Raw genomic sequence first — 25,994 nt, forward strand, 5'->3', positions numbered from 1 at the left:
CTTACAGAAGAAAAATACCCTTAAACTACATGAACAATTAGCAATCAGGCTAAGAAATATTTTTAAATTGAGATTTGTTCCTTTGAATATTTAATACTCCATCACGTATATTCTGTTAGAAGCTCTTTCCAACATTGTAAGTAGCCTCTGTAGCCACTACTCATTACTCATTACTCATTGTCTTCTTATTCCAAAAAAAAAAAAAAAATCACATCAGGAGGAAAATAACACCCCAAGGTGCAAACTCAAGATACCACTAAAGTTTCATTTATCTAACAGTAAGAGGGTATCAAAATGACTTAGGGAAAAAAAGATTCATGTTAAAAGTAACAGAGAACGGTAATAATTTATTTTATAGTTTAAAGTAGGAGGTTCAGGACCACCTTCAGTTCAGACACATTGTTTGGCCTGAACAGTATTTTTATGTTTTTATTTAAATTTGTTACCATAAAAAGTTAACAAATTTACTGATAGAACACGGATGAATCCCAAACCCTTATGCTAAATAAAAGATGCCAGTGGCAAAAGATCACAAGTTATATAATCCCATTTATATAAGATGTGAAGAATATGCAAACCTAAAGACAGAGATTAGTGGTTGCCTAGAGCTGGAGGAGGAAAGTGGGGAGTGATTGTTAAGGACTACAGAGTTTCTTTTTAGAAATATAAATGTTCTAAAATTAGATTACAGTGACAATTCCACAACTTTGCAGGTACACTAAAAACCACTAAATGACACACCTTTATGACACTTAAACTATATCCCAAGAATGCTATTAAATTGATCAACAATAAAAAAAAAAAATCCAGCATTTTGACTTTATTTGGAAAATCTGAATACCTGATAAAAAATGGGCTATCACTGATATCACACAGCCATATCACGGTGGTGCTAGAGAGTACCTACCCGTTTGAGAAAGAGCGTATACTCTATAATATGCTGGTGTCTATCACCTCAAAGTTACCTGCCTACCCCATACAGATATGGAAACTCCTGAGGTTCAGACTGGAGACAGTGGTGATGACAGATAAAAAGGTGAAAAACATATAAACTTGCAATTAAATGATCCCCTTACAGTCACTTAACTAATAAGTGACAGAGCTAGGAATAAACGATTTACTAGTAATCTTCCGAGATTTATTCTCTACCTGAAATTTAATTGATGATCAATTTTTATGTGCCCTTGTAACGAGCTGCCTATTATAATCCAAATATAGCCACGTATTTTGTTTCTACATGGGTCAATGTTTCTCAGCAAGGGTGCTATTGGTGAGATGATTCTTTTGTTATGTAGGATCATCCTGCATACAGAGGGTGTTTAGTGTTCCTGGCCCCATGGCACTAAATGTCAATAGCCAACCCTTTGTCATTATGATGACAAAAAAAAAAAAAAAGCCTGCTGTCATTTCTGATAGTTTCTAGTGGGAGATGGGGGAAGTCTCTAGAACCATTTAAACTCAAAACAAAATTTCACAAGCTATGTTAGCTATTAAGGGAAACACAACTTATTATATCATTTATAGGCGAATAACCTTACCTATTTAAAAAGTTAAGACTCCCTACAAGAAAATCTCTGGCATTTACTTCCATTATTACATAAAATAAAAATTATCTCAAACATATCTTAAAAAAAGACTATCCTCTAAATACAGTACTAGATACAAGGGAAATACAACATTATTATAGCTATAATAACAAATTACTATAAAAGGGTATATAACCTTAAGTAAGTCACTGTCACTTCTTTGCGGGAAAAGTTCCTTCAAGGTCTGAAGTTTAGCATCTTTAAGGTCTTCCAATTCCGAAAAGTCTTCCATTTCTGAAATATCATCATTATGTCTACCTGCCATGGTAGGAAGGCCCTGGGACTCTTCATCTTCAGATGGCTCAGAACTAAAAATATTTTCAGAGGAAAAAAACAATATTTTAATGGATTATTGTTATTTTATTACAATCATATACATATATATGTAATACAGTTCTTTTCAATCAGAATGCAATCTATCCCTGTCAAAGATTAAAAGAAATTTTTCCATTTCAGTATGGTTATACCGTATATATAAACCTACATTCCCAGAGTCAGCATACTTTGTAAAGATCTTCATATTATCTGGGCTGGGATGGAAAAGAATAAGATACCTGGTATTTATTTTAAGATACACAAACATGTATTTCATGTCCACTTTCTCTTTCCTATTCTTTTTTCACCTATACTCTATTATCAGACCAGCATTGTCAAGTTGTTCTTGAGAAATTATAAAGCCTACACTAACACAGAGATAAAAGAACTTTCATGGCCTACCTAGGTGATCAGAATCTAAGTATTAAAATCATAATGGTCCCATTCAGTACCAGAATCTCTGCCAAGAACAAAACATGTCTTCAGACAAGGAGCATTTATTCCATGTGAGGTTTTATTTTATAACAACTAACTTTAATCTCATTCCATCTTAATTTATATGTTTATCCTATATAAAAGACATTTGGGGCCAAATTTTACTCATCCATCTCCCAAACTAACAAAAATCTCATTTTGAAATGCTGGTTTTCTACCATGATGGCCATTCTGGAGATCTGAAGGTAGAAGTACATCAAGTGGATAAAGATTATAAAGATCAGAGAAAGGAAGGTGGGAATTTAGTTAAGAACATTCCTAGTGTCAGAGAATACATGACTTTGCTATGCAGCTAATTCTGTACTTGGAAACATATCCAGAATCTGTGTTTTAGTAACTTCACTGTTACCTACTCCTATTAGTTCAGTTGTTCTGGTCAGGACACTAGTTTTGCCTGAGAGTCCCCCAAAACATTTAAAGGCAGATCCCCAAGGACCAGGAATATATACTTTAACAAGCTTCTAGGCTGACATCTTGATCCTGCTCTGAGAAAATGCTCTGAGAAAAGTAACTAGGTAAAATAAATCACTTCCTTTGTAACTAATGCCTGTCCTTCAATATTTGAAGGTGATTACATGGCTCTCCCTTTCCATGACACCCACACCCCTCATTCTGAATGTACTAAACTTTGAATTCTCATTCTGCCTTACTACAGTCACATTTCCTGATTCTGCCACCTAGTTCAGTGAGAAAATTCAGGTTGTAATCTTCTCACAATTTCTGCCCTGGATAACCACTTTCAAAGGTTCTTATTCTGCCAGCCATTACCTTCACCTAATGATTGGATTCACCACTATTTGGTGAGACAAACTCACGTGCCTTTTGAAGTAGTATTTATGTTGCCTACGAATCTTAACATGCCTTGGATTTAACATCCAGTTCATAGGAAATAAAAGCAAGAGAGGAATAAATTCAATACCATCATGAGGAAACAATCAGAAAAATCTGTTTTCTCTAAGAAAAGCCTCTTCTTCACTAAGTTAAAATCATTTAAAAAGAGGGAAGAGGACTGTTCAAGATCAAAAGAAAAGTCAGGAGTTTTAACATTTGAATGCAGTGGATTCTCCTTGTTTGGATCCTGGTTTGAAAAAGCAGCTATAAAATACATGAATATAAACTGGGAATTAGAAGATACTGGAGAATTTTTCATTGATAGCAGTACTGGATTTTCAGGAGGAGGAAGATGTATCACCAAGTATTAGTAAGGGTAGAAATGCTGGGATGTCCATAATTTAAAAAAACTCTAGGTCAGTAATAATAGATGAAACAATGAAACAAACAAGGAAAAATGTTAACAAATGTTAAGTCTAGGTGGTAAGTATATGGGTGTTCACTGTCCATTATTTTATTTTCTTATATGCCTAAAAGAATTAAAACTAAAGGAAAAAAATCTACAAAAACAAGAGTTTGTGTCCTTTTATCTGGTCTCAGATCAAGTTCTTCCCTTCTGCTGAAGATAAAGTCCCCTCTCAGTGCTAAGGGATTCTAGCCCTTTCTACTTCCTACAGTACCTTGTTTCAACTATCTACTGTCTTCTTTCCTCAATCTCTTCTCTCTCCCTAAGCTCTTCCTCCCAAGCCTACAATGGGCTCAAGACTGAATTAATGAATTCAATGTACCAAGAGTTCTAGAACTGTGGACACAGCACATTCTCAGGGTGCCCGGATGGCTATCAGTTAAGCATCCGACTTCGGCTCAGGTCATGATCTCACGGTTTGTGGGATCGAGCCCTGCATCGGGCTCTGTGCTGACAGCCCAGAGCCTGGAGCTTGCTTCCAATTCTGTGTCTCTTTCTCTTTCTCTCTCTGCTCCTCCCCGACTTGTATGTGCGCACACTCTCGCTCTCTCTCAAAAATAAATTAAAAAAAAAACAAAACAAAAAAACAAAAAAACAACGTAAGAAATAAGCAAATTCTCCTTTCCTCCCCAAGTTTTATAAAACTGATTTTCTACTTGCTCATTTCCTATATAGTTCTCATCTCAATGTTTTACTACCTTCTGCCCCACCATTTCTTTTTTTATTTAAAAAAAAAATTTTTTTTTAGGCTTTATTTATTTTTGAGAGTGAGAGTGAGAGAGCGAGAGAGAGCAAGCAAGCATGAGTGGGGGAGGAGCAGAGAGAGAGGGAGACACGGAATCCGAAGCAGGCTCCGGGCTCTGAGCTGTCAGCACAGAGCCCAACGCAGGGCTTGAACCCACAAACTGTGAGATCATGACCTGAGCCGAAGTCGGACGCCTAACAGACTGAGCCACCCAGATGCACCTGCCCCACCATTTCGATGAAATTGTTCTTATGAGGGCAATAATATCCTCTAAAATGTCAAATGTAATAAAAATCTTTCATTGGTTATCTATTCCTCTGTAGTCTCATCCACTGTTGACACATCTCTGAAAATCTAGCCCCATACCCATGGGTTCTGGAACATTAGTACTTGTGATTTTCCTTTACCTCTCCACTTATCCTTAATTTCTAAAGAAGGCTTTTCTTTAGCCTTGACACACAGAAAACATTAAATAAGTCATCCAAGTACTCTGATCATATGCCTTCAATCTAAAGACAAAATAAAACTTGTAAACAAATTCTGAACTCTACTTAATAGGCTTATAATGGTCAAGTGGTAGGATTACAGCAATTCTGAAACTATCTTATGTATACTGGATAATTGAACCAATTAAGAAATAAACTGCTATTGTAAGAAGGCAGAGTTCTCATACTCACAAAAGGAAATATAGAAGGAGGCAAGGAAGAGGCTTATAATGGTAGAGTAGAATTAAAGGTATCATTAAGGGGAGCCTGGGTGGCTCAGTCGGTTAAGCATCCAACTCTTGATTTCGGCTCAGGTCATGACCTCATGGTTCATGACTTCAAGCCCCACATCAGGCTCTGCACTGTTTGGGATTCTCTCCCTCTCTCTCCTCTCAAAATAAATAAATAAACTTAAAAAAAAAGTCTGATTAAAAACCTGATTGAAAAACACACATTCTATTAGAATACCAAATAATGAAAGTAAAAAATCTGAAATGCTAATTAAAATAACCAGCAATTTGCAACCATCAGTATAATAACTGATTCAGGTTAGAATCATCAATAAATACTGTAACTACTGAGTGAAGGTCTGCTAAGGAATAAGGTCGTTAGCTAGTCTCAAAGGATCTGCCCATAGATTAATCACTGTAAAGGGGAAAATGGTAACTATAGAGGTGAAACCTGGCAGGGTTCTGAGTGATCCAAGTATACTTCCCCAATAAAGAGACAAATCACTATCACTGTGCCTTGAAACATGACACACTGAGGCCACAAAATCATTTATGTAGCGTTCCTGCCACTTAACCTAAATTTAATCATGAAGAAAATCAGGTTAAGTAGAAATTGAGAAACATCCTTAAAAAAAAAATGGCCTCTTACTTTCAAAGGCCAGTAACATGAGAAACAAACAAACAAAAAGGCTGAGAAACTGTTTCAGATTCAATGAGACTAAAGAGGTATGATACTAGGTAAAAAAATTCAACATGACACTGAGTGAAAAATTACTATAAAGTACCATTTAAAATATGGTCCAAGGATTGACCGCTAGTTCTTAAACTCACACTTTGTTATCCCATCAATGACAGGATAAGGAATTTATATGAGAAGGTAAAACAAATAACATTACTAAGCATATTGCTTAATCCAGCTGATTTTTCCTTATACAACCTCCTGGCAAAGGAACTGTACAGTGATTTACATTCTAGGGCACATTCTTTATTTACAAACCAGGACTTTGTAATACAGCTACTATAAAGGACATTTACCTGGGATTAACAGGTAAAATTTAAATATGCACTGTACATGAGATAACTATACTGTGCCAATGTTAACTGGTATTTCTGCATTTGAAATTCTACTTTTGTAATTTAAGAGAATAACCTTGTTCTTAGCAGGTACATGTGAATCTAATACATTTAACCACGCAAGATCTTCACTATTTATCTTCACTATTTTTTATTTCAGAGTGAATTTCAGGAGAAAGGCATACCCATCATAGCTTACAATAAATTCATTTTAAGAGGAAATTCTCATCTTCTCATCAGCCATAGGCAGTCCCGATCTCTCGCTCCTTGCAACATTTTCTTCACTTAGCTTCTGATCACACAATCTTTTGACCTTTCTCTTACCTCAACAACTATTCCTTCTTAGAACCTCTCCAGATTTCTTCCCATTTCTCTGTTCCTAAAATCCCAAGTTCCCCTGACCTGAGTCCCTCAACCAAGAGATCTTCTTTTTTCCAGCTATATTAGTGTCCCCTGGTGATTTCATTTTATCATATGATTTTAAATATCAGATCTATATTCTCACAATTCCTAAATTTAGATGCTACCCAGACCTCCCCCCAGAACTCAAATGTCACAAATCCAATTGCCTACTTAACATCTCCTGCCTAGATGTCTGAGTCTTCTCAATCACAGCATGTGCAAGACTGAACTGCCACTCTTGCCTTCAAAAGGAGCTCCCCCTATCACACTCAAAACTGTCTTCCATATCTCAGCTATTAGTAACAGTCCTTCCAGTTGCTTAGGCCAATCTCAGGGTCATGTTTGACTCCCTTTTCCCACCAATATCAACAATAATATTGCTCTACCTTCAAAGTATATGTAGAATCTAACCCCTTCTAATCATCCCCACAAGGAGTAGCCCAGGCTAAGTGTCCATCATTTCTTGCCTGGGTTATAACAACAGTATCCATACTTCTACACTGCTCCCCTACAGCCCTCAAAGACCTTTTTAAACAAGTGAGTGAGATAATTTTACTCCTCTTATCACTACACTCCATTAGCTTCCTACCTCATTCAGAATAAAAGCTAAATAGCCTATGGGCTTAATACCATTAAATCCCTCTTCTACCCTGCTGCTTACCTTGTGACATTATGTCTTTCACTCTCTATCATTTGTTTCCTTAGAAACATTGGGCATAATACCACTTCAGGGTCACTGAACAAGTTACTCTCAATGACCAGAATACTCCGCCCTTCCTTCCACCCTCATATCCAGATAGTTCACACTTTCTTACCCCCTTCAGGTCTTTACTCAAGCATTATCTTCTCAATAAAGCTTTTTTCCAACTGTGTTCTTTAGAAACCACACTCCTACCCCTGACCCTGAGCTCCATTATTTTCCTTCCCTTTTGGCCATAGTATTTATTATTTGGCGTAGTATATTGTTTGTTTGTTTATTGTCTTTCTACCTGACTATAATATAAGCTCCGTGCTACTCCACAGAATGTGCCCAAAAATGTTAAAATGATTTGACTCTGAGACTCAAGAACAGATCATAAAGCAGTTATAGATGATCAAAGGTACATGTTAAAATAATTTTCCTATCTATGGAGGGCTAAAAAAAAGTTACTTCCTCTCACTAACCTTTTTACTGAAAATGACTGTTATCCAGAAGCATATGCTGTGTGTGCATGCCCATACACATACACGGTACCTCTCTATAGCTCTAAGTCAGGGAAAAATAACAAAGATGCAATAGGGAAAAGGCAAAAAAAACGAAGAAAAGAGAGAAGTCACCAAGGTAATTTTCAAATTAAACAATTTTTTCTTGAAAATCCTCTTACATAGACAAATATAACCAATCTATTGAGCTGCTTACACTATAATCACTGTGTCTTTGTTGAACTTTCTCTCTTGAACTGTACTGGAACAATTTGGAGACACGGCATCTTCACTATCAGAAGACAGATCAATATACTGTATTCCCCTTTGATTCTTGAAATAGGATATACCAGCTTTTCTTTCATTTTCTGTAGCTTCTGGAACACTAGAATCTTCTGTAAAGAAAAAAAGGAGAAAAACATTTTGAGAAACTTGAAAATAAATGTGTTTTTGGTAATTATAATCATGTGCTAAAAATCTCTAACTCTGTTCACAGTTTCCATTCCAAAGCCAAAAATTCCTACCAGTTTTTATTTTTATTATTTTTTAAATGTTTCACTTATTTTATTTTGAAAGGGAGAGAAAAAGAGCATGAGCAGGGAGGGGCAGAGAGAGCGAGAGAGAAAGGGAGAAAGGGAATCCCCAAGTAAGCTCCACGCTGTCAGTGCAGAGTCCGATGCAGGGCTCGTTCTCAGGAACTGAACCCTGAGGTCATGACCTGAGCTGAAATCAAGAGTCAGACGTTCAACCAACTGGGCCACCCATGCGTCCCCCTACGAGTTTTTAAAGAAAAAATTAATAGTCAACCAGGGCTGATGTTAAATGATTTCCCATTTCACAGGTTAATTTACTTTCAAGGCCCTAGTAAAAACTGTAAAAGAGAGGTCTGTGCTTTATAGTCTCATCTTTTTCTCTCTCTGCTTTTATTTCCTACTATCCAGTTTTCGCCTAAATGACCACAGACGCTACAGCCTAAAAGACTTGGATTTCAATCCTCTTAGCCAAGTTATGTAATCAATCACTCCAAACCTCAGTGTCCTTACCTGCAGAGATGCTAATAATCACAGGGTTAATGTGAATATAAAATCAGAAAATACACATTCAGCATTTAGTTTTGTCATTGGCATATAGCTTGTTTTCAATAAACATTACCTCTTACACAAATGTTGGTTGAATTATGGCCCCTCCAAAATTATTAAGTTTAAGTTGCAAACCCCACTACCTCAGAATGTAACATATTTGGAGATAGGGTCTTCAGAGAGATTAAATTAAAATGAGGTTGTCTGGGTGGGCATCCTAATTCAGTATGACTGATATCTTACAAGAAGAGACAGACACAAAAGATGTACACATGAAGGGAAGGCCATGTGGGAACACAGTGCGAAGGTGGCCATTTGCAAGCCATGGCAAAAGTCCTCAAAAGAAACCAAACCCGCCAACGACCTTGATCCTAGGCTTACAGCCCCCAGATGTGTAACAAGATAAATGTGTGTTGGTTAAGCCACCTAGTATGGTAATTTGTTATGGCACTTGTCACAAGCTAAAAAAAGCTGGCATCCTTCCAAATAGGTGAGTATTTTACCAAGGTCTTTCCTCCTTAATATTTGAGTTCCAAAATTATTCTCTCTTCTCTCAGCAAAACCACAATTCTCCCTTACATATTTGAGAAGGAAAAGATCAGATTTAAGAAATTCATATTAAAGTAGTCAATGTCTTGGTCTAGTGAATAGATTTTACAAAGCAATGACCAGATGAATTTTTAGCTCAAAGGGATCAATTCGAAAAACAATCACTGACATTAACTACTTTCTAGGTCAGTATCAAGTCCTCAAGTGATGCATAAACATTTTTAATCATCACAGTAATCTTGAGGGCACATACTATATCACCATTTTACAGATAAAGTAAGTATAGAGAAAACAATTTGTCCAAAGTCATAAAAGATAAGGAGCAAATCTGAAATCCATGCCTAAAGGTCCAAATCCTTGTACTCTTAATACTCAGGCCATCCCCAATACCTGTCACAAAATGGTAGTAATCATTGTAATGAAGCTCATAAGCCATATTTGTAAGTAACATTAACCAAGGCCTACATGACTACTATTCACCTGTAGGGCACTAAAACAAATTTCTTTTACGTAGCACAATGAAGTCCTATCAACACTACTGATAAACGAGTTACATTGTTTCCAAAACAACAATTTTACAAATGTTGAGTGAAGAACCTGGATGAAGAACTCTGCACTGGAACAAATTACAGCTACATTAACTGCCATAAACATGAAGACACTTACAAATTCTGATAATTATGTTAACAGTGATTACAGCCCAACTCCTATAGAAAAAGTATAAGCATACTATGGACTCTGCTTTTACAAAGTGTTCCTGATATATCACAAATCATACATTAAATTAAAAACTAGATGTCTACTGTATCAAAAATTTGACCTAAAGCTAAATATATTAAACGGTGCTTTCTTTTTTTTTTTTAATTTTTTTTTAACTTTTTTTAATTTTATTTTTGAGACAGAGAGAGACAGAGCATGAACGGGGGAGGGTCAGAGAGAGGGAGACACAGAATCTGAAACAGGCTCCAGGCTCTGAGCTGTCAGCACAGAGCCCGACGCGGGGCTCGAACCCACGGACCGCGAGATCATGACCTGAGCCGAAGTCGGCCGCTTAACCGACTGAGACACCCAGGCACCCAAACAGTGCTGTCTTTCAAAAGGCTAAGGCAAAATGATTTGGAATGTCTGTTTTTCAGTCTCTTTATTCAATATGAATAATAATCTTTTCAAAATGCCTAAATGCCTGAGGGGGCAGGGCTAAACAAATCTATTCATGAGTATTAGAAGAGCTAGAGTTTCTTGAACTTGATTACATATTCATCTTTGGTTTTCTCCCCTTATTTTACATATATTATAATACAAAATATACAATGAAGATATATCAATTTTTTTTTTTTAACTTTTTTTTTTTTTTTTTTTTTTTCAACGTTTATTTATTTTTGGGACAGAGAGAGACAGAGCATGAATGGGGGAGGGGCAGAGAGAGAGGGAGACACAGAATCCGAAACAGGCTCCAGGCTCCGAGCCATCAGCCCAGAGCCTGACGCGGGGCTCGAACTCACGGACCGCGAGATCGTGACCTGGCTGAAGTCGGACGCCCAACCGACTGCGCCACCCAGGCGCCCCAAGATATATCAATTTTTAAAACTAATGCTTGGGGGTGCCTGGGTGGCTCTGTTGGTTAAGCATCCCACTCTTGACTGCGCCTCAGGTCACAATCTCACAGTTGTGGGATCAAGCCCTGTGTCGGGCTCCACATTTGGCATGGAGGCAACTTGGGATTCTTTTTCTCCTGTCTCCCCCTCTCTCTGCCCCTCCCCTGCTCGAGCACGGTACGCATTCTCTCTCTCAAAATAAATAAACATTAAAAAAACAAACAAAACTAATGCTTAATATGCTTACTGATGCTTAACAAGAAAAAAAAATAAAAGAAGTTTGGCTTACTCTCTATCACATATGCAATCACTTAGAGCTCTCAGTGGTTATGTACATATATCATAAAAATATGCACACTCTATGTATACAACATACATTGTGTAGGATATGTTATACATATACATATACCTATATATAAAAATATACATTAAACATGTACACTGCTTTGAACCAAGTGGCATGCCCACAGCCCAAATAGTAAGTGACTAACAGAAGAGGTAGTTTGAGGGGCGTCTGGGTGGCTCAGTCAGTTGGGCGTCCGACTTCATTCAGTTCAGGTCATAATCTTGTGCATGGGTTTGAGCCTGTGTCAGGCTTTGTGCTGATGGCTCAAAGCCTGGAGCCTCCTTCAGATTCTGTGTCTCTTTCTCTCTCTGCCCCTTCCCTGCTCACGTTCTGTCTCTTTCTTTCTCTCTCTCTCTCAAAATAAATAAACATTAAAAAAAAAAAAACCACTAAAAAAAAAAAAACCAGAAACAAAAAAGAAGAGGTAGTTTGATAATATAGAGGATAAGGGAAAGTTACAATACAACAGCATTTCTCAAACTGCAGAACCCCTTTTGCACTCTTAAAAACTGAGGACCCGAAAGAACTCTTGCTTATGCTGGTTACATCTAAGATACTACCGTACTGGAAAGCAGAAACTGAGAAACTTTACTTATTAAACTGTTTACATAATAACAAATATTATTATGAAAACTATATCCCCTCATGCCACTCCTCTCCCCCAAATTTACTAAGAATGCCACTGTTTTACATTTGTAAAAATCTTTGGTTTAACATAAGACAGATTCTATCTGCTTCTGCAATTCATCTATTGTAGTTACTGTTTTTATTTAGGTTTATGAAGAAAATCATGCCTCACAGTTATATAGTTAGGAAGGGTATTTTCATAGCCTTTTTACAATACTGTGGATACTCCTTGATACTAAACCCAAATTTGACAAGTGGAAGTTTTTTAAAGGCCAGTTGCAACGTGGAATCTGAAACTATATGAATAAACTTCTGCATCTTATTACATTAAAACTCACTGGTCTATCTTGCACTTTAATGTGTTATTTTGTAACACTGTGCTGTGCATTGTAACACCAATGCATTGGTGATTTGAAAAATACTGGTTCACTTGATTATTGTAGATCTTCCAAATGTTGACACATTTCATATTTTATCAAAAAATTAAATTCATTAGTATCACCATTGATCTTCAAGTATCTGGAGACTGTCAAACTCACAGTTGTGGATATGCCAGTTTTCCAAAATCCGAACTTTCCTTTGAAAACTGGAATTTTAACACCAGCAATAAATGCTGCCAGTTGTTTTCCTTGGTGTCACTGTTCATCTCTGAGAAAATGTCTGAAATACCTAAGTCTGCTTAGCTACATTTTGTCATTCTTTTAAGTAAATATGGTATTCGGTGAAAAAATGAGAAATTAAATTCACAACTGAAAGCAACTGTTCAAATGTTTTCCCTTCAGAAAGGGATTACTGCATACTTCAAGATGCAGCTAAGGCTGGTTCACATTTTGTTTTACAAAGTATTAAAAAGACACTCACTGTTGGGGCACCTGAGAGGCTCAGTTGCTCAGGTCTTGATCTCATGGTTAGCCTGCTTCAGAACCTCTTCCCCCTCTTTCTCCGCCCGTCCCCCACTCCCGCTTGCACACTCTTTCTCAAAGATAAACATTAAAAACAAAAGACACCTATTGCTAAGCTGAGATTTACCAAAATTTACAGTTTTTACCGCTTTATCAGAAACATTTCTTTGGAGGGGGGAGGGGCAGAGAGAGAGGGAGACCCAGAACTCAAAGGGGGCTCCCAGGCTTCACGCTGTCAGCACAGAGCCAGATGCCGGGCTCGAACTCCTGAACCGTGAGCCAAAGTAGGATGCTTAACCAACTGAGCCACCCAGGTGCCCCTATCCAAAACATTAAGTGAAACTAACATTTAAAAAATTTTAAGAATACAGTAACCATTAGAACAGTTTGGAGCCTCGGCCTTGACTTATGCTAAGGCACCAGCAGTTTTACCTACCATGGCTTTAGTACCATCAGTGCAAATATCAAGAGTAAAAAGGCAAGTAATATCTTACTGTCATGAAAGTAGCTTGCCCTTAGGGATCCTAAAGGTTCACATACCACAGTCTGAAAACAGATGGGACAGAATAAGAGCTTGTTTATATAAAAATATCAACTTTCCAATACAGTCAATAATTTAGAATTAGAATAATAATGCTTAGATTTGTTTGTTTGAACTATTTCTGGAAGTAAGCAACAGCAAAAATAGCTAAGAGGGAATGGCCAAAACTTGATGCAATGATGCTGAGCCAAGGCAAACAAGCACTTTTAAACAGCAGCACAAAAGAGACGGGAAATTAAAGAATGGTAAAGCGTAGAAATAATTATAAAGGTATCAGCTACTATTAAAATCTGACATGTGCTGACCGTCTTCTGTGTAAAAGGCACTGTCCCAGGAGGTAGGGACTAGTTAAGAAAAAAAAGGGCAAGTTATCGTCCAACTTGCACCAAAGAAATGAGTAATAGGAACTAAGTAGTCATGTACACAAGTAACTGTTATAAAATAGAATTCATGCCATGACAGAATAAACAAAATGCTACAGGAACATGTAGGAAAACAGCCTACCCTTTCGTATAAAAACAATAAAAAAGCCTATCATGTTTTAGAGATAGAAGATGATTTTGGGCACCTGGGTGGCTCAGTTGGTTAAGTGTTCAGCTTTTGACTTCGGCTTGGGTCATGATCTCACACTTCATGAGATCAAGCCCCAGATGAGCCCTACATCGGGCTCCATGCTGACAGGGCAGAGCCCACTTGGGATTCTCTCTCTCTGCCCCTCCCCTGCTCTCTCTCTCTCAAAATAAACATTAAAAAAAAAAAAAAAAAGATGGTGATATTTTCTCATTACCAAAAGTTAATGGGAACCTCCATCATAAGAATATGCAAGAAGACTCCACGGTTCCAGGAAGTTTTTCCAAACTAAATTCCCCATTGGTGGTAGGCAAAAAGAAGGCAATCTTATATTCCAAATTTTTCCAGTTTGTTTGTACCCATTCTCACATCTAAGTCTACCATTAAAAAAAAAGAAGAATTTGGGGTGCCTCGGTGGCTCAGTTGGTTGGGCGTTCAACTTTGGCTTGGGTCATGATTTCGCAGTTTGTGGGTTCAAGCCCCACGTTGGGCTCTGAGCTGTCAGCTCAGAGCCTGGAACCTGCTTCGGAGTCTGCCCTCTCTCTCTCTGCCCTCTCTGCCCCTCCCCCGCTCATGCTCCATGTCTCTCAAAAATAAACATTAAAAAAAAAAAAAGAAGCATATAAGCCTGACACTAGTATGACCTTTCCAAATGGTCCAAGATCAAGGACCACTCAAAAACAAAAAATCGCTACTAGATTATGAGTTGACACTAAAGTAGTCCAAATTAATTTGATAATCCATATATAAAGTAGAATGAAAACACATAAACCTTTGTATCTATCCTGAAGACTTATAAAACTGTGCCATTTATGATACTCTAATTGTGTTGCTCTACATGGTTCAATTCTCTAACATGGCAACTAACTCTGAATACCAAGTAAAACACATCACTGATTTACCTTTTTAAAGGTAACCAAAATAATAGTAAAATCTGGGCAGTCTTAATTGGAATGTCATAGTAGAAAGAGAAATACCTTTACTATCTTCTAAAAGATAAACTATCTCTCTGATGAAAACTCTATAAAAAGACAAAGAATATACTGAATACAAGATTGAAGAATAGTTTCTAACACATCACTCTAAGATGACATGAGAAAGAGGCATCTCAGGTTTAAGCCAAATGAAAGATAAATATAAAAGATGTAAAGAGAAAGAAAGCCATGCTATTACTATTGGACAAAGCATGTGTTAAACTTGAGATACTTTTTAAAAACAGAATTTACATCTACAATAGAAATATAACTGACATACATCTTAACTTCATATTAATAACAAGAGATAAACACTGCAAGACATGTAAGGCAAAAAGTTAACAGAAACAAATATGAGGCTTTAACTGTCTAAGCTCTTAATAGCACAAAAATAATTAAGACATAGATTAGTGCTTTTCAAACACTTTTGATTGGGACCCACTGTAAGAGAGACATTTGAAAAGTTTTTCTTTTTTTTTTTAATGTTTATTTTTGAGAGGGGGGAAGGGGGGGAGGGAGAGAGAGAGAGAGGAGAGAGAGATAGAGCACAAGTGGGGGAGGGGCAGAGAGAGAGTGATACACAGAATCCAAAGCAGGCTCCAGGCTCTGAGCTGTCAGCACAGAGCCTGACATGGGGCTCTAACCCAAAAACCGTGAGATCATGACCTGAGTTGAAGTCAGATGCTTAACCAACTGAGCCACCCAAGTGCCCCATTTTTAAATACATATAACTGAAATAAAAGTTTCAGAGGCTTTCTATTAAATGATACTTTGATAATTTTCTATTTATTCCACTCCATTAAAAAACAGTTGTATGTAATTAGTCAGGATCCAAGAAACTGACTTTATGACACAATGTTTGTGTTCCACAGTTTGAAAAAAAATTATATAAATAAAATTCATCTATTATTTGGCACATAATTAAGTCTATCACTTAGATTATGTCATTTTTTCAAGAAATCTTACAACTTTTATAGAAAGTAATGGCAAATTAGGCCCCAAAGAAAATTTCAGTAAATTAGCTAAAGTAGAAATACTGTAGACCATATGCTCTGGTCATAAAATAATAAAATTAGAAATAAATGTTAATAAAAATACTGAAGCAGGGGCGCCTGGGTGGCGCAGTCGGTTAAGCGTCCGACTTCAGCCAGGTCACGATCTCGCGGTCCGTGAGTTCGAGCCCCGCGTCAGGCTCTGGGCTGATGGCTCGGAGCCTGGAGCCTGTTTCCGATTCTGTGTCTCCCTCTCTCTCTGCCCCTCCCCCGTTCATGCTCTGTCTCTCTCTGTCCCAAAAATAAATAAAAAATGTTGAAAAAAAAAAAAAAAAAAAAAATACTGAAGCAAAATTTCACCTACTTAGAAATTTAAAAAAGAAAAAAAGCCACAGAAACCACTTCTTTGGACTTTCAGGTCAAAGAAGAAGAAAAAACAAAACAAAACAAAACAAAAAAACACTTCAAAATCTATGACCTACTGTATACATACCTTAAAACCACAGAATTAAGATAATGTTGTAAACAAATATAGAATTAGAGAAATTGATTAATGGCCTGTTAAGATACAAATATACATGGGAATTTAGACTATAATGATGTTTCATATATAAGAAGAAAGGTTTATCAATAAACTGTTCTGGGACAACAAACTAGTAAATGACAAATAATGAGCAAAGGAGAAAACAGTATCACCCATTCTTTGGTCCTGATAACAAAATAAATTCCAGATGAGATTTAAGATTAAAATAAAAATCAACACAAAACCCAACTCAGCAGTTTGGCTATCAACGCAGAACCTGATTCAAATTCATTAGTTTGGCTATCAAAACAAAACAACACAAGAAAGAAACAAGTACTAGCAAGGATGTGGAGAGACTAGAACCCTTGTGAACTGCTGACAGAAAAGTAAAATGGTGCAAGCATTAATGGAAAACATGTGATGGCTTCTTATATGATCTATCAATTCCATTTCTGGGTTTATACCCTAAAGAACTGAAAGCAGAGTCCCTAAGAGATAGTTACACACCCATTTCACAGAAGCATTAGTCACAATAACCTAAAGGTAAAAGCAACCCAAGTGTCCATCCACAAATGAATGGATAAACAAAATGTAGTATATACACACAATAGGGTATTTTTCAGCCTTGAAAAGGAAATTCTGATACATGCTACAACATAGGTGAACCTTAAAGACATTATGCAAAAGGAAATCAGCCACTCACAAAAAGACAAATCCTGTATAATTCCACTTTTATGAGGTATCTAGAGAAGTCAAATTCAGAGACAGAAAGTACAAGGGTGGTTGCCACAAGCTGGGGATAGGAGGGAAGTGTTTAATCAGAGGGAAGGAGTTTTATGGGAAAAAGTTTCATTTCTGCAAGATGAAGAATTCTGAAGTTTAATTGGACAATAATGTGAACATACCTAACACTCCCGCAATATGTATTCTTAATAGCAAAAATGGTAAATTTTATGTTTATTTTACTACAATTAAAAATAAAAACACAGCTGTGCTGTATATATTATACATGTGTGTGTATATATATATAATTACAATAAAGGAATGCCTGTCTGATCAGGACTTATGCTCTAGATGCCATCAAAGAAATGAACAAATTGACCACATGAAAATGTAAAATTTCTCTATGGCAAACAACAAACAAGGAATCAAAAGAACAAAAGATTTTAAATTATCAGAAAAAGAGAAAAAGGAGCACAGAAAAAGTCCAAATGGCTAATATATTAATGAAAACATACTTAACTTTAAAATTAAGAATAAAAATAAAGCAATTTCATTGCCTATTAAACATTAAAAAGGTGTGCAATATTTTGGCTTAGTATGAAAAAGTAGACCTCTAAAAACCAAACTGTAGTCTGGTGCAAACTGGTAAAACTTCGTAGGGCACCTTGGTGATTACTAAAATATTACTAATATTCACTCTAATCTGACAATTCCATTTCCAAGAATTTTTCTACAGGTTATACACAAGCTAAAATATCTGTGTAAAAGGATGGTCACTATAACATTCTTTTGATCACACACACACACACACACACACACACACACACACAAAATAAAGAAAAAACCCAATCAACCAATGTCCATTAATAGGAGACTACATGAACTATATAATACATCTATATAAGACATTCTCTAGTCATTAAAAAAAATTAAGGTATAGCATATAATATACACTGTACATATAGTAAAAAACAAAAACCTGGAATATATACAGGCAGGGAAAAAAATGTGAAAGAATAAACACCAAAACTAAGGGATTATAGAAGCTTCTTGTTACACAATATTGCATCTTTTTAAAATATACTTTATTTTGAAGGAAACAATAGCTAAGCATAGAATAAAATGGTAGAGAAAGGAAAGACAGATGAAAGCATACACTTAAAATGTACTTAAGATTTTTACTTAAGTATGAGTACTCATTGTGCTTTCTTCTATCAGAACAATTCAACACTAAGCCTTCTACAAAGTATTGCTTTTCAAATTTGCACACATTAAGAAACCAGAGCGACTATCCAAAGATATAGAGATGATTCACATTTTGGTGACACACACCTAAAAACCTTAGTATCACCTGGTTACAAAATCATGACGCTAAAATGATACACTCAGCTCCATTATTCAAAGGATCATACCTGTTTTACCATTTGCAGAGACTTCAGAGAACTTCTAAGCAAAGGAAGTGAAGTTAAAAAATGCTGATGTCTTGCAGCGCCTGGGTGGCTCAGCCAGTTAAGCATCTGACTCTTGGCTTTGACTCAGGTCATGATCTCACCATTTGTGAGATGGAGCCCTGTGTCGGGCTCTGTGCTGACAGCGCAGAGCCTGCTTGGGATTCTCTCTCTCTCTCTCTCTCTCTCTGGCCCTCCCCTGCTCACTTGCTCTCTCTTTCTCTCTCAAGATAAATAAATAAGCATTAAAAAAAAAAAAAAAAAAACTTAAAAAAATTTTTTTTAATGCTGATGTCTTACCCAAGGTCATATACAACCTGTATGACACAGCAGAACTCTCTGGAAATCTTTCTAATTAACGGGAATAATTTTAAATTTTTCTATTAAAAAGTTACTTTCAACATGACAACCACAGTGAAATGGCAATTATTTTAGGACACTGAATCTATTTCGCTAAGATATTAGGCAAGCTTATTCTAAAACATTCCTCCATTCCAACCTCAAAATAATTGATTAACCCATTTATTTTTACTTTATCACTTTTTCTCCCCAGATAAAATGTGTCTCTATTTCTGTGTGACATTAAACAGTCTAGCTGTGCTCCTGTTCCTATCCCTAGATGCCTGTCTTCAGATACCTCCCGTCCCTTCACCCTTTCCCTCTCCACTAGTTTCTTCCCCTTGGCCAACAAGTATCTCAGTCCAACAATCCTGAAACATCTTTTGACACTGCCTTCCTGTCAAGTTGTTTCTCTCCCTTCTTGAAAGACTAATCTTCATTTCCTTACCTTTCTACTGAAAGGGTTAAAGGTCTGTAAAAGGTTAACCGCAACGTTTAATTTCCAAGGAAAATGGTCTCTATCAGTTCCCATCCAATTTGACTTTTCGACAGTATTTGATACTGTTCACTATACACAAAACTGGAAACTCACCTTTCTTTAGCTTTCAAGGTACTATCATTTTCTATGACTACTCTAGTTATCCTTTATACCTCCACTGGTTTCCCTTCATCTGTCCATCATTAAATGTTTTTTACTATACACTGTGCTTGGGGACATTTTTTAAATACTATAATGATGACCCCCAAAGTTGATTTCTCAGGTTCCAACCATCCCTGAGCTACAAACTCTGATGTTCAACTCTCTACTAGATCTCGCTTCTAAAATAGGAGAGCTGAGGGGCACCTGGGTGGCTCAGTCGGTCAGGCGTCCAACTTCAGCTCAGGTCATGATCTCGTGGTTCGTGGGTTCGGGCCCCGCATCGGGCTCTCCGCTGACAGCTTGGAGCCTGAAGTCTGCTTTGGATTCTCTGTCTCCCTCTCTCTGTACTCCTCCCCTACTCACACCTGTCTCTCTCTCAAAAATAAATAAACATTAAAAAAAATAAAATAGGAGAACTGAAACTCAACATGTTTTAGTATCTTTCTCCTAAATACACTAATTCAGTAGACTGTGCCAATCACCCAGCTGTTTAAGCAAGAAATATCTGAGTTATCTTTAAACTCTCCACATTTATTTAAACAATTTTTAATGTTTATTTATTTAAGACAGAGAGAGAATCCCAAGCAGGCTCTAAACTGTCAGTGCAGAACCCAACGTGGGGCTCAAACTCATGGACCATAAGATCATGACCTTAACCATTATCAAGAATCTGACGCTTAACTGACTGAGCCACCCAGGTGCCCCTAAACTCTCCACATCTACTTGATCACCAAATACCATCAAATACTGAAATATAAAATTTCCCTAAAATGCCTCCTCTGTCCTACTATCATTTTCCCATATTTAGACTTCAATTAATTCAACAGCTTTATCAATGGTCTTCTCATACTAAAATGCTCTATAGTGTATACCAAAAAAAGTCCACCCTTCCTGGCACAGCATAAAAAGGCCCCTCACAACCTAGCAGTTTACATTTCTATCTTTTCAGCTTCATCCATACAGCCCGAAACCTCCTCTTCCACAGATAATATAACCTTCCTATTCCCATAGATATACCACACTTCAAAGCAATATATATTTTCACCTCTTGTTCACCAAATAAGCCCTGATTCATTGTTTAGGGTCCAAAGTAATCTCTCTGTGACTCTTCCTGATCCTGCCCAGGAAGAATAGATGAGCATTTTTGAATTGGATTGCAATCCTACACTATTTAACATCTTCCCCTGTGAGTTTTACGTTATACTATTTTAACTATGTAGGTATAGATGTCCTTTTCTCCTTGTGCTCCTTGAGGATCAAACTTTGCTCATATTTTTATTCTTTATGCATAAAATATAAGCTCTTTCCTCTCTCATCTGCCATCATTTTATTCCCTTGAAACCCACTGTGGTCTCAAAAAGGTCAAAGAAAAAGAGAGAAATAATGTGTAAGCAATAATCATTAATAACTCTGGATACAATAAAAGCAAAATAAACCTGGGAGGGAGAGGTGCCCACAAGTTAAGCGTATGTCATCTCATATCCAAAAGCTGGATTGGATCAAGGGAGCCTGTCCTGTATCAAAAGCAGTTTCAAGTGACCATGGCTGAAGAATGCCTGACAGCTATGGGACTGTTTCAAGATTATAAACAGGAGGAAGGATATTTTCAAATATTTGTACAATTGCTAGTATCACCCCACTTATTCAATACTACTTCCTTCAACACATATTTATTAAGAGCCTACTATATAGCAGTCATTGCTCTGAACGATGGTGAACAATAGACAAACTCTCTGCTCGCATGGATATCTTCTAATAAGGGAGACACAAATATATAGTCCATGTTAGGCAGTAATAAATTCTATATAGAAAAATACAGTAGATACAGCTGGGGGGGAGGGGCTGGAGTTGCTACTTCAAAGACTGTGATGGGGAAGGCCTTCTAAAGGCAGTAAATATATCACTAAGCCCAAAATCATATGCAAATATCAGCAGGAAGGGTCTTGGAGGCAGAAGAGCGAGCAAATGGGAAGAAGGAAAGATTGCGCTGTGCCTGCCATATTTTTAAAAAGGTATGGCTGGGGGCACCTGAGTGGTTCAGTCGGTTAAGCGTCTGACTTGGGCTCGGGTCATGATCTCATGATCTCATGATCTCACGGTTCGTGAGTTCGAGCCCTACATCGGGCTCTGGGCTGACAGCTCAGAGCCTGGAGCCTGCTTCAGATTCTGTGTCTCCCTCTGTCTGCCCCTCCGCTGCTTGCACTCTGTCTCTCGCATTGTCTCAAGAATAAACATTAAAAAAATAAATAAATAAAATAAAAAAATAAAAAAGGTGTGGCTGTGACACAGTAACTCAGTGGTAGGAAATAAGATCTTAAGATTGGTAAAATTAAGAGTTAGCTGAAAGAGTCATTACAGGTAATTTTTACAATTCCCATCCTATTTATGAAATTAGATTTAAAGGAATGCAAGCTGGTGCAGCCACTCTGGAAAACAGTATAGAGGGTCCTCAAAAACTAAAAGTAGAACTACCCTACAACCCACCAAATGCACTACTAGGTATTTATCCAAGGGATACAGGTATGCTGTTTTGAAGAGGCACATTCACCCCAATGTTTATAGCAGCACTATCAACAATAGCCAAAGAATGGAAAGAGCCCAAACGTCCATCTATGGATGAATGGATAAAGAAGATGTGGCATGTGTGTGTGTGTGTGTGTGTGTGTATACATGCATACATACACACATAATGGAGTATTACTCAGCAATCAAAAAGAATGAAATCTTGCCATTTCCAACTACGTGGATGGAAATGGAGGGTATTATGCTAAGTGAAATTAGTCAGAGAAAGACAAATATCATATGACCTCACTCATATGAAGACTTAAAGATACAAAACAGATGAACATAACGGAAGGGAAATAAAAAATAATATAAAGACAGGGAGGGGGACAAAACATAAGAGACTCATAAATATGGAGAACAAACAGAAGGTTACAGGAGGGGGATGGGCTAAATGGGTAAGGGGCACTACTTACTACTCCTGAAATCATTGTTGCACTCACTATACGCTAATTCGGATGTAAATTAAAAAATAAGTAGAATTAAAAATTTTTTAAAAATTAGATGATTTAGACATGATTTAGACCTGATTTAGACCCTAATGCTCCATTGGAAATAAGCAAATATAGCATTTGTCACACAATGATAGAATAAGAAGTTATCATACGGTGATAAAGGAAGTAAGGTCAAAATCCACATCCCAACCAATGAGTCCCTAATCTCCATTATCTAGTTAGGATTCTAAAAGAACTTCGGTACCTTGTCCTCTACTGGGACCCAAACTCCAACACTCGGTCAGCATTCCCCACCCCATGCTAAGTCGCCTCAGGTCTTGTCTGACATGATACATTGGGGGCAGGACATTTAATTATTATTTGAATTTTTAAAGGCATGCCCAATGGCTGAGGATGGGTCCCTTATACCTATTCTGATGTACTAAACTACCATTTTTTTCAATAACCTAAACTAAAATTATTGTTTAATCTCATTCCTCCTCCAGATTTGGTTGTAAAACTTTGCCCTTTCTTTGAAATATTTCCTATCTGTTCCTTCTCCCTTTCTATTATAATCAAGTTTAGATTAAAAGAGCTTCCTAAATGAATTCTCTCCCTTCAAAAAATGTACAGTACTCATGACTGCTAGACTGATTTTTCTTGACAAAACAACTTTCTTTCATCATTTTACCCTTCTATCTAAGAGGGCTTTAATGGATCCCTAATAACTACAATGTAAAATTGAAACCTAACCTTTGTTTTTAAGTACCACCTACAGTCATCTTTTCTTACCATTCTCAGAACAAACTTAATTTTTATATTTCCCAATGTCATGAAGACTACCCATGTGATTTGTAAAGGCAATCTCAGTTTGTAGGAAAAGTGTACACATAAGGGAAAAAAAAAATCCCAATAAAGGTGAATAAAATCTCCTTAAACAGAAAAAAAAAGTAGACCAGCATCTTCTGATTGGAAGAGACAATTAAGAATTTCACATTAATATTGATAAAACATTCCACTGAGCTCCAGTTTACGAAGTGATTTTTATTCTATAGATGAAAAAATTGTTAATCTCAAATTGTAAGTAATTTGTCCAATGTCTAATTTAACTAAAATGAAGCAGCCGAGACTTCTAAGGATTCAAAATCCCATGCCTACACATTGGCCTTCCCAGCCCTCTCTAACTACATAGGAAACAGACTAATACATGTGTTGTTAAAATATTAAAGTACCTGGGTGTTTACATATTAACTAGAGCATGTTATGCAGAGTAGATATCTATTGAAAGAATGGACACAAGGACATCACTCCTGGGCTTCCGTGGTTCCCTCACAGAATTTGGACAAGTTCAGAGCCTTTCATACAAACGAAGCTTTTCAAAATGTGACTCCTCATTACCACGTAATTCAACCTACCAAATCATTCCACCATGTTCCAATTATACCCAAGTATTCTGAGGTGTGATTCAAATGATAACTTGTAGGGAGTCTGCCATCACTGTTAAACAGAAGACTAGCAAACAAAATAAGATACCAACATTACAACATATGTATTACCAATCTTGTCAGGGCCACATCAACATAAAAGCTGCTAGGGAAATCCTGAGTTTTGCATTAAAAAAAGAATTACTAAAATAAACATTAAAATAAAACTTCTAATATTCCTTTCACCCTTCAAAAGAAACTGCATAATGCAAACAATTAAAAGTTTATGCTCAGTAATTAGATTGCTTGGATTTGAGTTCCAGTGCTATCAACTTCCTAACAATTTAACTTCTCTGGGTCTCATTTCAACAAAATGTGGATAAAATCTTGCAGGACTGCTGTGCAAATTAAATGAGACTGCGTAGTACTCAGTATTATGCCTAAAATGTAAGAAGAGTTCAAATATATTCTAATTGTTAATTGTTCAAAGAACATAGATTAAAATGGAAATGCTAATTTTTGGCTTCCTCTCAAATCGTGTTATTGTCTGTGACAACCAGCTTAAGAAGTTAAAAATGGTTCATTCACCTTGAACAATACCAATTATTCATTTGCACCCTGGGGAATCTCCAGAAGTCCAGTGGTGGCAAAATCTCAATGAGATCTGCCCTTCATTTGTTCAGAGGTGGTCTTCACGCACCTTGAGTAAAGTCTGGTTCATACTAAGTGAGCAATTATTTTTTGGAAAATACCGGAATTAATATAAACGCCTGGCCAAATAGCAGACTCAGTCTACATCATAGGACTGAATCACCTAGTTTCTCTTCCAGCAGCAACTATTCTGACCTAAGGATGACCTAAATTCAGATATCAACTTCCATCACTGGGCCACATTCCAAGAACTCATATAAAACTGAAGAATCTATGGATGCTCAGTTGATGGTACAATGGTGCCTATGGCAGCCCCAAAGCCGTATTTAAAAGCGCAAGGTGGAGAACAATGTATTAGTACATACAACATCAAGAATAAATATTAGAATCTCTTCTGCTTTTCATCTTCTAAATACCTCTTGATGCTACATCAATTTGCAACATTGTAACTCACCTGTTTTTTCAGTTATATCTGAATCAGGTGTGCCTGCCCTGCTAACCTCCCCTTCAGCATTCTCCTCTTCAGCACTAAGAGAAATTGGTGAAGAAGGGCCAGGCTGGGAGGGTTGGGGGGTTGCTTCGGGCACTTCCTCAATCTTACTCCTTTTCTCAAAGCGAAAACGGTCCAAGTTGAAAAGATTCATATTGGCAGAAACCACCACCACCCTGTGGAATTAAGAGCTTTAAATGAACTATCTGCAGGAAAAAAATAAAAAGAGAAAAAGAGGCCATGAAAACAATATAAAATATACAAAGCCTTAGCAGTTCATTCCCAAGGCAATTAAGAGCACACAAACATGCCAGGGGCACAGGATGACTATTATGGCTGCGCCTCATTGTTAGGCCACAATGATCAGAAGGTGAACAGGGATATCTTTTTAAAATTTTCCATTTCTGTCTCTACTCCCCTTCTTCGCCCCCCTCCCCGCCCCGCCTTCCTCAAACCACACGCTGACCCTCGTGCAACCTCCTCTTACCCCAGCACGCGCAGGCACGTTCCCCACTCTAACCCCCCTGCGGGCCGCGCCCCCGCCCACAGTGAGAGGCTCCCTGCACTACGGTGCTCCCTGCCTCGAGAAAGGACGTGCCAGGGCCCGCGCCTCGATACTGCGGGGACACAAAGGGGCCAAAGAAGGGGAGCGGCGGAGGCCGTGCTGGCGGGCACCCGCCCGGAAGTTGACGCGGCGCGATCCCAGCTGAGAGGAAGCTGATAGGATCAAGAAAACACAGGGAGGGTTCAGAGGTGGAGAGTGTGCTGCAGCAT

The 25,994-nt window shown here is 37.3% G+C and overlaps 1 protein-coding gene across 5 annotated transcripts in view; it reads right to left on the reverse strand.

The window, feature by feature from the left end:
- Nucleotides 1-25,994, reverse strand: part of SMARCAD1 (SWI/SNF-related, matrix-associated actin-dependent regulator of chromatin, subfamily a, containing DEAD/H box 1) — a 79,134-nt gene that overhangs the window by 52,980 nt on the left and 160 nt on the right. For 2 of the 5 annotated variants that reach the window (XM_058721900.1, XM_058721896.1), the window contains exons 2-4: nt 25,185-25,426; nt 8,029-8,206; nt 1,723-1,894 (exon numbers count right to left, since the gene is read on the reverse strand). In XM_058721900.1, coding sequence (XP_058577883.1) covers nt 1,723-1,894; nt 8,029-8,206; nt 25,185-25,374 — 540 coding nt within the window. In that variant the 5' untranslated portion in view covers nt 25,375-25,426. Of the gene's footprint in view, nt 1-1,722; nt 1,895-8,028; nt 8,207-25,184; nt 25,427-25,707; nt 25,831-25,994 lie in introns of those variants that run through there. The other 3 variants (XM_058721899.1, XM_058721897.1, XM_058721898.1) reach the window with 3 other exon arrangements.

Source organism: Neofelis nebulosa, chromosome 3, assembly GCF_028018385.1.
Source record: "Neofelis nebulosa isolate mNeoNeb1 chromosome 3, mNeoNeb1.pri, whole genome shotgun sequence".
Classification (NCBI taxonomy): Eukaryota; Metazoa; Chordata; class Mammalia; order Carnivora; family Felidae; genus Neofelis; species Neofelis nebulosa.